The sequence below is a fragment of the Desmodus rotundus genome, chromosome 3 (assembly GCF_022682495.2).
Source record: "Desmodus rotundus isolate HL8 chromosome 3, HLdesRot8A.1, whole genome shotgun sequence".
NCBI classification, from domain to species: domain Eukaryota; kingdom Metazoa; phylum Chordata; class Mammalia; order Chiroptera; family Phyllostomidae; genus Desmodus; species Desmodus rotundus.
Genome location: NC_071389.1, coordinates 82227286 through 82239903, shown reverse-complemented (window position 1 = coordinate 82239903; position 12618 = coordinate 82227286). Strand labels below are relative to the sequence as shown.

Genomic DNA, 12618 nt, shown 5'->3' with positions numbered 1-12618 from the left:
AAACTTATCAAATAGGCATTCCATTTCTATGATATGAAGGCAGAGGAGCAGTTCCTTATGGGAAAAACTTTGAGGAGAATTATAGGCAGTATTTGCCAAACACTTTTAGTGTTGAATCTAGTTGAGAAAGTAGGTAAGATAGGTTGAATTTTGGAAGATTCTTAATGTAGCACTTTCATTTTCATATGTGATAGATAGCTAGTGACGGATTGCTCTTATATTTTTGTTGCTCAAAGTTGCTGTCCTGGAACCAGAAGCTGTAGTACCTAAGGTGATTTGTATGCACGTTAAAGTTTGAGAAGCACTGTCTTATATTACACACATATCATAATGTATAACTGGATTAAATGAACAATGAAGAAACTAGAATTAGAATTTTAGAATACTCCCACTCTATTAGAATACCTCTTAAACCTATTGTTGGGTTTTGTTTTTTGTAGTCCATGAGAATTTCAAAACAGGTCATCAGAAATACGGAGAAAGAAAAGCTACATGCTGTTAATGCTGAAGAATGTAGTGTCCTCCAAGAAAGATTGTTGTCCGACGAATGCATAAATGCAGCCATGAACTTCTTATCCAGAAAAGCAAAACTGTGATGACTACTCGAGGAACATTAAACATTTCAAAGGAATGGATGTGCTATGATTTCTGATTTCCAATACTTGAACTAAATGAACTTCACTGTGCCTTTTTCAGTGATGAATTATGATTTGTGATGATATATTTCACTAGAGCCCTGACGAAAAGTTAAATAAGTATAGGGAACCGATCAGCATGGCAGTGGGGAATGTAGCCCAGCATTGAACCGGAAAACCTATCAAATGCGAGGCCGCACACAGGACCCAAGCATGCAGATCGGCTTTCCCATGGGAAAACAGGCTGGCATTGTACCTAGGCCGCATTAAGGCTTGCTTTTGCTAAAATTCCCTCACCCTGAGTTGAAACTGCAGATGTTTAATGTATATCTCTGAAGCAACTCCCTAAAGTCTGTGCTAAGCCACCCCAAGGACGAAATGTAACCAAATCAGTCATTTTTATCATTCCCTTGCAATTGCAACATTTTTTTTTCTTTTTTTGTTATCTGTAAGAAGTAATCACTTAAAGTAAACCTAAGGATAATGAATGGAGAACCTTCTTTGATGTAATGTGACTGGAAAGCAATAAAAGCCTCTCCAAGCAAGGGTCGAGGCGCTCTGCCCTTGAGAGAGTGGCTGTGCCATCCCTTTTGCTCCACAGGACTTCTGCAGTCTGTGTGAATTTGTTGACCACATCCACAACACACAGACTCTACAGGCCAGGGTTTACCTCAAATAAGCTTTAAGAATTTACATAGGTTTTCCCTGGATGGATTCTCCTGTTAGAGCATCATCCTGATATGCCAAGGTTGCAGGATCGATCCCCAGTCGGGGTGTATACAAGAATCAACCAATGAGTCCATAAATAAGTGGAACAAAATTGATGTTTCTCTCCCCTCCCCATTCCTTCTTTTCTCTCTAAAAAGCAATAAATTTTTTAAAATTTTAAAGAATTAACATAAGTTTCATGTTGAACTCCTGACTCCAGTAGAAGCGTGGGAGCTGTGTGGGGCTGCAGTCCTCTCCACCCCAGGTTGCCGCCCCTGGCCTCTCCATGTTCAGGGCCTCAGTACCCCCTGCTGCTGCTCCCACCCTGCCCAGGAGTCAGTCGATCATATAGCATTTGATGACACCTTACTAGTGGTTCCCTGCTGTGGTAATGCTTTCACTTAATGGTGTTTGGGAGTGCTGGGCCATATTTTTGGTTTTCATAGTGTATTTAGTGCCTAGCGCCAAATATGATAACATCCTGCATGCTAGGGACAATCATACCAAATAAAGAATTCCATCCAAAATACCCATAGTGTTGTTTCTTCATTGAGAAACATGTTCACCTGGCAATTTTAGAATTCCACATCTAATTTTTATTCCCCAAACAGAATCACCCAAGTCAAAAGATGCATTTTTCAGAACTACAACTACTAAACAATCTGAATTTTGTGGTTCTGTTGCATTTATCTTAAATCCCCACTTGTGGAAATGGTTTCTTTCCCTATAAGAATGCTGGTGGAAACTGTGAAGCAACTAATTGACTTTCTTGCTACACTGATTCCATAATAAACTTTTTGTAAAAAAATTGCTGAGGTAGCTGCAATTCTGCAAAGCAACCAGGTTCATATAAAAGGTGCCCTTTTCCTAACAATCCGTTTTATTCTTTTTTTTAAGCAAAATCGCTATTAAATATTTTACATAAATAACCAATGGGAAGAGGTTGCAGCATTTCTGTGATGAGAAATGAGTGTCTACCAGGAAATCTGGAGAACTGGCTTTGTTTCCTAGGATTCCAATGTGTAGTTTGCACTCTTGCGTATGAGGAGCTTTCTGACATGATTATTTATTGTACTTCAAACTAAAGTTTCAAGTACCTGCATTAATTATTTTACATCATGTGCAGAATAATTTTTAATGTCATATACAATACACTGCACATACTGCTTTTATGCTGTTCTAAAAATTTTTTTACTAAAAATATATTTTGTGAGCCTTAAATAGATGGCAGTATCACTTTATTGTTTTTTAACAATTTTTTTCTCAATTTACTCTATTGTAGTGTTATCCTGAGTAAATCCTATGCCAAAATCTTGTATAATCTTTGAGGATTAAATTTTACTCTTGTGTGGTAGGACTGTTCAGTTACTGACTTTATAGTTGGAATGTAGTATTCCACCACAGAGTCCACAATGTATTCAGAAATCCAAGTTTGTGTCATGCATTTCATTTGGATGTAAACATTGCTTTCTTTTGTTTTAAGACTACATTTCACAATAAACATTTTCACAATTAAAAAATAAGAATTTATATAGGTTTTTGGTAATAGGGAGTCTTACATCTTTTGACATGAATCGTCGTTGCCAGGAACAGTGGAACATTGAGCTGGGAGTCCTGCCTTGAAAAGCATTCACAGCATTGCAAGCAGAAGTCACGTTCTCAAACACCACTATAGCACTTTGCCATCCACAAAGTCTGACTGACGTAATTGGCCCAAACATGGACAGCATCTGGATGAGTAACTGAATATCTTCAGGGGGCTGCATGTTCTTTTTCACCCAGCTAGCAGAAGAGCAAATGGAAGAAGTAGTATTACCAGAAAATATATAACCTTAGTTTTCATTTTTCCCCATAATTTAATAAAAAGGCATGAAGGGAAAATTGGGTAATTTCATTGGAAAGTAGAGTTCTATATCATTAATTATTTATTTATTATACAGGGTGGGGCAAAAGTAGGTTTACAGTTATTCATATGAAAAATAATACAATAATTAGGGAGCTTCTGGCCAAGATGGAAGCATAGGTAGATATGCTTCACTTCCTCACACAACCAAAAGAAGGATAACCACCAATAAAAAAAAAGAACTGCCAGAAAATTGAACTGTATGGAAGTCTGACAACCAAGGATTAAAGCAGCATTCATCCAGACTGGTAGGAGGGGCAGAGATGGGCAGCCAGGGTGGAGGAGATGCACAGCAAGGCAGAAGCTGGCTGACCTGGAGGGCGAGGCAGCTTCTGATGGACCAAGTGGTGGACAAAGCAGGTGAGGCAGGTGTTGGTGAAGTGGGTGGTCCCACACTAAAGGGCAGATAAACCAGGAGGAACAACTGGGGAGCGAGATAGACTTCGCAACCCAGGGCTCCAGCACCGGGCAAATAAGCCTCAAAACCTGTGGGGGTTGCAGCAGCAAGAGAAACTCCCAGCCTCACAGGAGAATTCATTGGAGTGGCCCGCAGGATCTTAGAATGTACACAAGCTCACCCATCTGGGAATCACCACCAGAAGGGTTCAATTTGCTTGTGTTTAGCGGGGAAAGTGGCTGAAAGCAGGGCAAGACCTCAGCAAGTGGCATAGTTCTCTCTCTAACCCCTCCCCCACATTCAGCACCACAACGCAGCAGTGTGGATTGTACCACGCTGGGGAATATCAAGGCTCTGTCCCTTATAACAGGTGTGCCAAGACAAAAAAATATGCCCCAAGTGAAAGAACAGATCAAAACTCCAGAAAAACAACTAAGCAAGGAGGAGATAGCCAACCTATCAGATCACAGTTCAAAACAATGGTAATCAGGATGCTCACAGAAATGATTGAGTATGTCTGCAAAATGAAGAAGTGAAGGCTACACAAAATAAAACAAAAATATACGGGTAACCAACAGTGAAGGGAAGGAAACCAGGATTCAAATCAGTGGTTTGGAGCAGAAGGAAGAAATAAACAGTCAACCAGAACAGAATGAAGAAACAAGAATTCAAAAAAATGTGAGGCTTAGGAACCTCCATGACAACATTAAACATCCCAACATCCAAGTCATAAAGGTGCCAGAAGGAGAAAAGGAAGGGCAAGAAATTGGAAACTTATTTGAAAAAATAATTAAAGAAAACTTCCCCAATCTGGTGAAGGAAATAGACATATAAGTCCAGGAAGCTCATTGAGTCCCAAACAAGTTGGACCCAAAGAGGAACATGTCAAGACACATCACAATTAAATTACTCAAGATTAGAGATAAGGAGAGAATCTTGAAAACAGCAAGAGAAAAGGAGACAGTTACCTACAAAGGAGTTCCCATAAGACTGTCAGGTGATTTCTCAAAAGAAACCTTGAAGGCAAGAAGGGGCTCAAAAGAAGTATTCCAAGTCATGAAAGGCAAGGACCTACATCCAAGATTACTCTATCCAGCAAAGCTATCATTTAGAATGGAAGGGCAGATAAAGTACTTCCCAGAGAAGGTCAAGTGAAAGGAGTTCACCACCACCAAGCCCTTATTATATGAAATGTTAAAGGGACTTAACTAAGAAAGAGAAGAAGATCCACACTATGAACATTAAAATGACAACAAACTCATAACTATCAACAACTGAACCTAAAAAAAAATCTAAGCAAATAACTAGGAAATAAACAGGAACAGAATTATAGAAATGGAGATCTCATGGAGGTTTATCAGCGGGGGAGGGAAGAGAATGGGGGCAAAAGGTACAGGGAATAAGAAGCATAATAGGTAGGTACAAAATAGACAAGGGGAGGTTAAGAATAGTACAGGTTAGGGGAGGGGGAGGGGGAGAGGGGGGAAAGGTACAGAAAATAAGTAGCATAGATGACAGGTGGAAAATAGGGGGAGGGTAAGAATAGTATAGGAAATGTAGAAGCCAAAGAACTTATAAGTATGACCCATGGACATGAACTATAGGGGGGGAATGTGGGAGGGAGGGGGTGGGCAGGATGGAGTGGAGTGAGGGGGGGAATGGGACAACTGTAATAGCATAATCAATAAATATATTTTTAAAAAAAGAATAGTACAGGAAATGGAGAAGCCAAAGAACTTATATGTATGATCCATGGACATGAACTAAGAGGTGGAATGCTGGAGGGAATGGGGTACAGGGCAGAGTAGGATGAAGGAAAGAAAATAATCAGACAACCGTAATAGCATAATCAATAAAATATACTTTAAGAAATAAATACATATATAAACAAAAAATAAAAGAGCTCGATTTTGCTTACAACAAAAACAAAAACAAAATTAAAAAATACAATAATTAAGAGCCCTGACTGAGTGGCTTAGTTGGTTGGAGCATTGTCCCATACACTAGGAAGGTTGCATGTTCAATCCCCCATCAGGGCACACATCTAGGTTGTGGGTTCAATCCCCCATTGGGAAGTGTACAGGAGGCAACTAATTGATGTTTCTCTCTCTCTCTTCCCCTTTCTCCCCTTCCTTTTTCTCTCTCTAAAATCAATAGAAACATATCCTCGGGTAAGGACTAAAATGATAATAATATCAGAATAAACTGTTTTGTGTACTCACAACTGTGAACCTACTTTTGCCCCACCCTGTAAAGTCTTCATTCTCCTTTAACTTGGTATTTTATAAAAAGGCATACCTGCAAGCTGCCTTAACTGTCCTTGAAACTCTGTTTTGATCACTACCATATGTATCCATTGAAAATGATGAGGGTATAATTCCAGTGGCTGAATTGGCATAAAAATTTTGGTCTTCTAAATATCTTCCTTTTATTTTGGCCTTCAAGCATCAGCATCAGGTAGCCAACTCAACAAACCTCTAACTTTTCAGTTTGTAATTTTTTTACTCCAGTAATCCTAATCCAAAATGTTCACTCTTATAAAACATACATTAATGGTAAGAACAATGTTTATTGAGCACTTAACTGTCTGTTACTAATGCTTAATGCCTATAATCACATTTTATTCTTTAAAAAAGTGCCAAAAATTAAAAACAAGGTAGGTACAGTTGCTGCTACCATTTTACAAGTAGGGATTCAGAAGCATAGAGATTTAAGTAGCTTTTCCAGGGTCAAACTCCCAATAAGTGTTACAGAGTTCCGGTTCCACTATGTCACTGTAAGCCAATGACTGCTTATCTCTCCCACTAATTTCAACTCAAATCTGACAAAAATATGAAAAAAACTACTTGGCGATGCTGAAATTGAAAGAAGATGGATTGTGCTGGAGCATCAGTTTGGTGAAACGTCTCCACAGGGAAGCATCAGACTGGTAAACAAAGACACAATTGCCGAGATGGCCCTCCTGAACATGTAACTTACGCTTCAAAGGCAGAGCCCCAGTGTGGAGCAGTGCAGTGGTAGCCATGATGTGGCTGGCTAAATAAAATCTGAGGTAAAGAAACACATCTTTCTAACTAAGAAAAGGATCCTCTGGGGGGCTGAAGTGAGAGAGAATCCCAGAGCAGAGAAAGAAAGACCTAATTCTGTGGAGGAACCCACACAAGTGTCAGGTTTATGACTGAGACAGACTCAAACCAATATAGTAAACTAGGATTGAGAACTAGGATTTTAACCACTACCCATACAAAGATCAAGAGAGAGCTTGTAGTCTGGCCCTAACCAGATTGAAAAAAAAACCCATCAATGTTCTCCATATAATTTCAACAGGAGCAAGGGGCCGTGCAATACAATATTTACAATGTCCATGACACAATCCCAAATTACTTGACATACAAAAGACCATAATAATGTGAACACTCTCAGGTGACAAAAGGCAATACATGTCAACTCTGAGATGACCTAAATGTTGGAATTGTCACATGAAGTCTTTAGCAATTCTTATAACTGCTCCACAAAAAAAGAAAAACACACTTGAGGAAAGTGATATAAGCATCATGGTGGGGTGAGAGGAATCCTTTGTATCTACTCTTAAATTTACAAGTTGGGCATGTATAATCCAACAAAGGCTCAACTGCTCAACACACAAACATGCCTGAGAGATCCACATATTAGTACATCTGCAGGGGGGTATATTCAACTGTGTAGGGGAGGCAGGCAGGACTGGGATGGTGTCCACAGAGATAGTTTGGCAGCTGCTGCTGTAGCAGTGGAAGAGTCAGGGTGTGGCCCCCAGACTGTAGCCCACACACTATGGCCCAGCAGAGGGTAATAGGGGCAAAAGCAACATCTGTGCCCAAGAACCCACCCCCATTGTGAGAAAACCTCGTAGCAGCACTAGAGAGGCACTGAACAGCGTAGAGGTGCTGGAAGCCATTAGTAACAAGTAGGCAGTGCTACAGGCTCATGAACTGTCCCCTGCTTTCCACATTCCTGCGTCATGGAGGTGGTGCCCTGAGACCAAGGAAACCGACCACTCCATCACCCAGTAGTCAATTCCCATGACAAAGGCAAGACCCCTCTCATCATGACCCTGGCAGCACAAGTAACAGGTAAGAGAAAAGAAAAATTGCCACTATAGTGTTATGTACCGGAAAACAAAAGAAAAATCTATAATAACCTGCTCAATTGTTAAGATCAAAACAGTAACTAACTGCCCTGACTGGTGTGGCTCAGTGGATTGAGGGCCAGCCTGTGAACCAAAGGGCCACCAGTTGGATTCCCAGTCAGGGCGCATGCCTGGGTTGTGGGCCAGGTCCTCCATAGGGGGTGCATGAGAGGCAACCACACACTGATGTTTCTCTCCCTCTCTTTCTCCCTCCCCTCCCCTCTATCTAAAATACATAAATCAAGTCTTAAAAAAACAAATAAACAAACAAAAAACAGTAACTAACCAAGAGCCAAGTACTTCAAATGTACCAGCAGAGAAACCATCAATATGGTAACCCAGAAAGAAAATGACAAGTCTCCAGAAACTAAACTCAAAGTCATGAAAGACTGTAATCTAAATGACAGAGAATTCAAGATAGCAGTTTGGGGAAACTCAATGAGATATAAAATAAACTCAGAAAGGTTATTCAATGAACTCAGAAAGAAAATTAATGAGCAAAAGAAATACTTTGCTGAAGACACTGAAACTACAAAAAAAAAACAAAAGAAATTCTGGAGCTAAAGAATGCAATAAATGAGATGGAGACTGATTTAAAGCACTGGAAACTGAGGAGACCAGGTGGAAGACAGAATGAACAGCCTGAAGATAGAAAGCTAGGATAGATTCAGGTGGAAGAAGAAAGAGAACAGATTTTTTTTTTAATGAAAGAACTCTAAAACAACTATCTGACTCTTATTGAAGGAACAACATAAGGATAATGGGTATTCCAGAGAAGAAGAAAGGGGAAAGGGAACAGAAAGCATATTGGAAGAAATAATTGTTGAGAACTTCCCAAACCTAGGAAAAGAGTTGGTAATTCAAGTGCAAGAAGCTAACATACCTCCTAATTGTCCCAATGCAAAAATGCCTTCTTAATGCAAATCACATTACGTTAAAACAATAAAAAAATTAATGATAAAGAAAGAATTCTCAGGGGAGCCAGGAGACAAAAAGGTAGTATCTTCCAAAGGAAACCCCATCAGATTTCTCAGTAGAAACACTAGAGGACAGGAGAGGGTGGAATGATATATTTAAAATGCTGAAAGAGTGAAACTACCACCAAGATAACAAATCCAGCAAACTTATCCTTTCAATACTTGTATGAAGGAGAAGTAAAGGCTTTTCCAAACAAAAGCTGAAGATTTACCACCATAAGTCCTGTATTACAAATAATGTTGTAAGGAACAAAATTACCTGAACCAGAAAGAAAAAAGTATACAAAATTTTTAGTAAGGTGACACACAGAAGCAGGAAAAATGCAACTCTATTTCAGGGTAGTGTAATAAACAATTACAACAAAGGTTAAAGAGAAAATATTAAAAATATCTATAGCTACCATAATTTGGTAACAAATGTACAATATAAAGAGATAATTTGTGACAACAAAACATAGAAGAGAAGGGAAAGGACTAAATGTATATAGGAAAAATGAAGATAAGATGCTATCAAAAGAAAAGGTACTATTTTATCTGGGAAATTTTATATAAATATATGGTAACCATGAAGCAAAAATCCGGAGTCGAGACACAAAACATAAATAAAATAAATGTAGAAAAACATAGAAAATTAACAAACTAAAATATCATACAGAAACACAATGAAAAGAAATGATGAAGCCCTGGCTGGTGTGGCTCAGTGGACTGTGTGTCGGCCTGCAAACCAAGGGGTTGCCAGTTTGATTCCCAGTCAGGGCATATGCCTGGGTTGCAGGCCAGGTCCCCAGTAGGGTGTATGAGATGAAACCATACAAAGTCCAGGACCAGATTACTACACTGGTGAATTTAAAAAACATTCAAGAGAGATTTAATGCCTGTCCTTCTCGAATTAATTCAAAAAATTGAAGACAGAAAATGCTTTCTAACTTACTTTATGAGACTAACATTAGTCTGATACTACAACCAGACAAGGACATCACAAAACATAAATTACAGGCTAATATCTCTGATCAACACAGTGTAGAACTGCTCACAAAATACTAGCAAATCAATACAACAATATACTAAAAGGATTATACACCATGATCAAATGGGATTCATTCCAGGGATGCAAGGATGGTTTCACACCTGCAAATCAATCAACATTAGCAAAATAAAAGACAAAAATCATATGATCATGTCAATAGATGCAGAAAAAGTTTTTGACAAAATGAAACACACATTTGTGATTTTAAAAAACTCTTGCCCTGACTGACGTGTCTCATCTGGTTGGGTGCCACTCCACCAACCAGAAGGCCACCTATTTGATTCCTGGTCAGAGTATATGCCTGGTTGTAGGTTCAGTCCTCAGTTGTGGCATGGACAAGAGGCAACTGATCAATGTCTCTCTCTCACATCGATGTTTCTCTCCCTCTTTTTCTCTCTTCCTTCCCTCCATTTAAAAATAAATAAATAAAATATGCTTTTAAAAAACTCAATAAAATGGATATAGAAGTAAAGTATCTCAACACAATAAAGGCCATAAGTGGCAAACCCTCAGGTAACATCATACTTAATGATGAGAAACTGAAACCTTTTTTCTCAGATAAGGAACAAAACAAGTATGCCCACTTTGCCACTATTAGTGAACATAATAGTGAAAGTTCTAGCCAGAGCAATTAGGCAAAAAAAAGAAATAAAAGAATTCCAATTGGAAACGAATAAGTAAAACTGTCACTATTTGTGAATCACATGATTTTATATACAGAAAACTCTAAAGACTCCACCAAAAACTTTTAGAAATAATAAAAAAATATATAGCAAAGTTGCAAATACGAAATCAACATAAAAAAATCTGTTTAAGACTTCTGGTCATGATAGCAGCATAGGAAGACATGGCTTGCCTCTTTGCATAACCACATCAAAATTACAACTAAAATATAGAACAACCATCACTCAAAACTGTCAGAAATTGAGTTGAATTGAAGTCTGACAACTACAGAATTAAACCACATCCATCCAGACTGGTAGGAGGGGGTATATATGCAGAATGGGCTGGTCCCTCACCCATGTGTGGTGGGTAAAAGTTCTAGAGGCATATCTTGGGAGTGAGAAGTCCCAGCCCCACACCAGGCCCCTAGTCCAGGTTCCAGTGCCAGGAAGATAAGTCCCCACAACTTCTGGCTGCAAAAATAAGTGGGGATTGAGTCGGTGGAAGAAACTGCTGTACCCCCAAGCTGTTCCTCTTAAAGAACCCACACATGGACTTACCTACTCAGATTCATTCCCTCTGAGCTCAAACCTGGGAGTAGCAGCTTGAAAGGCACCAGTGACATACAGGGAGGAACTGAAGTGCCTGGTATCAAGGTGAGCAGAGGCCATCGTCCCTTTTCTAAATCCTCCTCCCCCAGATCCAGCAAGCTGGTGCCATATCTGAGACTCTATCAACCTGGCTAACACTGTTTGACTTGCCTTGGAAATCCCCAGGGACTCCACCCCACCCAATTTACTGGCACACCCAAGCTGCTTTCCCATGTGAATGGTTGGTCTTGGCTCATACTTCACAATTTCCTAAATCCTATCAAATAAGTAACAGCTGGCCTCAGTGAGCCCCAGGGCTGGTACTAGCAGCAGCCAGCCTAGTTTCACAGCTTGGGTTCACCTGGGAATCTCTAAGCCCAGCGCAAGTAGCAGCCGTCTCAGATTGCTTTATAGCTCAGGAGGGGAGGCCTGGGCCAAACACAGGTGGGGGCTAACATTGGCCTGCACCACCTGGGAAACCCCAGGGCCAGTGACCCCAGTAGACAGCTACAGACCACATCGGAGCACCACCACCCTGCCCCTGTGTTCTGATCCTCCATGGATGGTAGAGGTTGGCAGTAAGTGGTCACAAGCAATCCTTGCAGCTGACTGGCATTGATCTGTCAACAGCAACCAAGGTTCAACTACAAGAGGAGTATGTACTCAGCCCACATGAATACCCATCTTGGGTGATAGGGGAGGCTGTGCCACCAGACCCTACAGAACACCTACTACATTAGGTCACACGACCAAGATGCAGAGTCAAAACAGCTTCACCTAATATATAGAAACAAATACAGGGAGGTTGCCAAAATGAGACAGAGTAACATGGCCCAAATGAAAGAACAGATCGAAACTCAAGAAAAAGAGCTAAATGAAATGGAGATAAGTAACCTAGTCATGAAAAATTCAAAGTCATGAAAAGCAGGGACCTCTGGCCAAAATTGCTCTATCCAGCAAAGCTATCATTTACAGTCATATGACAGATAAACAGCTTCCCAGACAGGAAAAAACTAAAGGAGTTCATCATAACCAAACCATTATTATATGAAATGTTAAAGGGACTAGCCATCAGATAGATGCAAAGTAAAACCACAATAAGATACCACTTCATAAACAAATCAACAAACAACATGCGCAGACAAGGTTGTAAAGAAAAGGGAACCCTAGTGCACTGTTGGTGGGAATGCCGACTGGTGCAGTCACTGTGGAAAACAGTATGGAATTTCCTCAGAAAACTAAAAATGGAACTGCCTTTTGACTCAGCAATTCCACTGCTGGGATTATACCCTAAGAATCCTGCAACACCAATTCAAAAGAACCTATGCACCCCAAAGTTCACTGCAGCACAATTTACAATAGCCAAGTGCTGGAAGCAACCTAAGTACCCATCAGTAAATGAATAGATCAAAAAACTATGATACATTTACATGATGAGATACTACATAGCAAAAAGAAAAAAGGAGTTCCTACCCTTTGTAACAGCATGGATGGAACTGGAGAGCATTATGCTAAGTGAAATAAGCCAGGTGGTAAAAGACAAATACCATATG

General features: G+C 39.8%; 2 protein-coding genes across 8 annotated transcripts in view; one reads left to right on the top strand and one right to left on the bottom strand.

Annotated features, from left to right (window-relative positions):
* ECI2 (enoyl-CoA delta isomerase 2) overlaps nt 1-746 on the top strand; it is a 30764-nt gene extending 30018 nt beyond the window's left edge. For all 7 annotated transcript variants that reach the window (XM_045189077.2, XM_045189086.2, XM_045189081.2 and 4 more), the window contains one exon: nt 441-746. In XM_045189077.2, coding sequence (XP_045045012.2) covers nt 441-596 — 156 coding nt within the window. In that variant the 3' untranslated portion in view covers nt 597-746. The remainder of the gene's footprint in view (nt 1-440) is intronic.
* LOC112297524 (testis expressed protein 56) overlaps nt 1-12618 on the bottom strand; it is a 52802-nt gene that overhangs the window by 16885 nt on the left and 23299 nt on the right. Inside the window, exon 4 of the mRNA XM_045189087.2 lies at nt 2903-3125. Within this exon, the coding sequence (XP_045045022.2) occupies nt 2903-3125 (223 nt within the window). The remainder of the gene's footprint in view (nt 1-2902; nt 3126-12618) is intronic.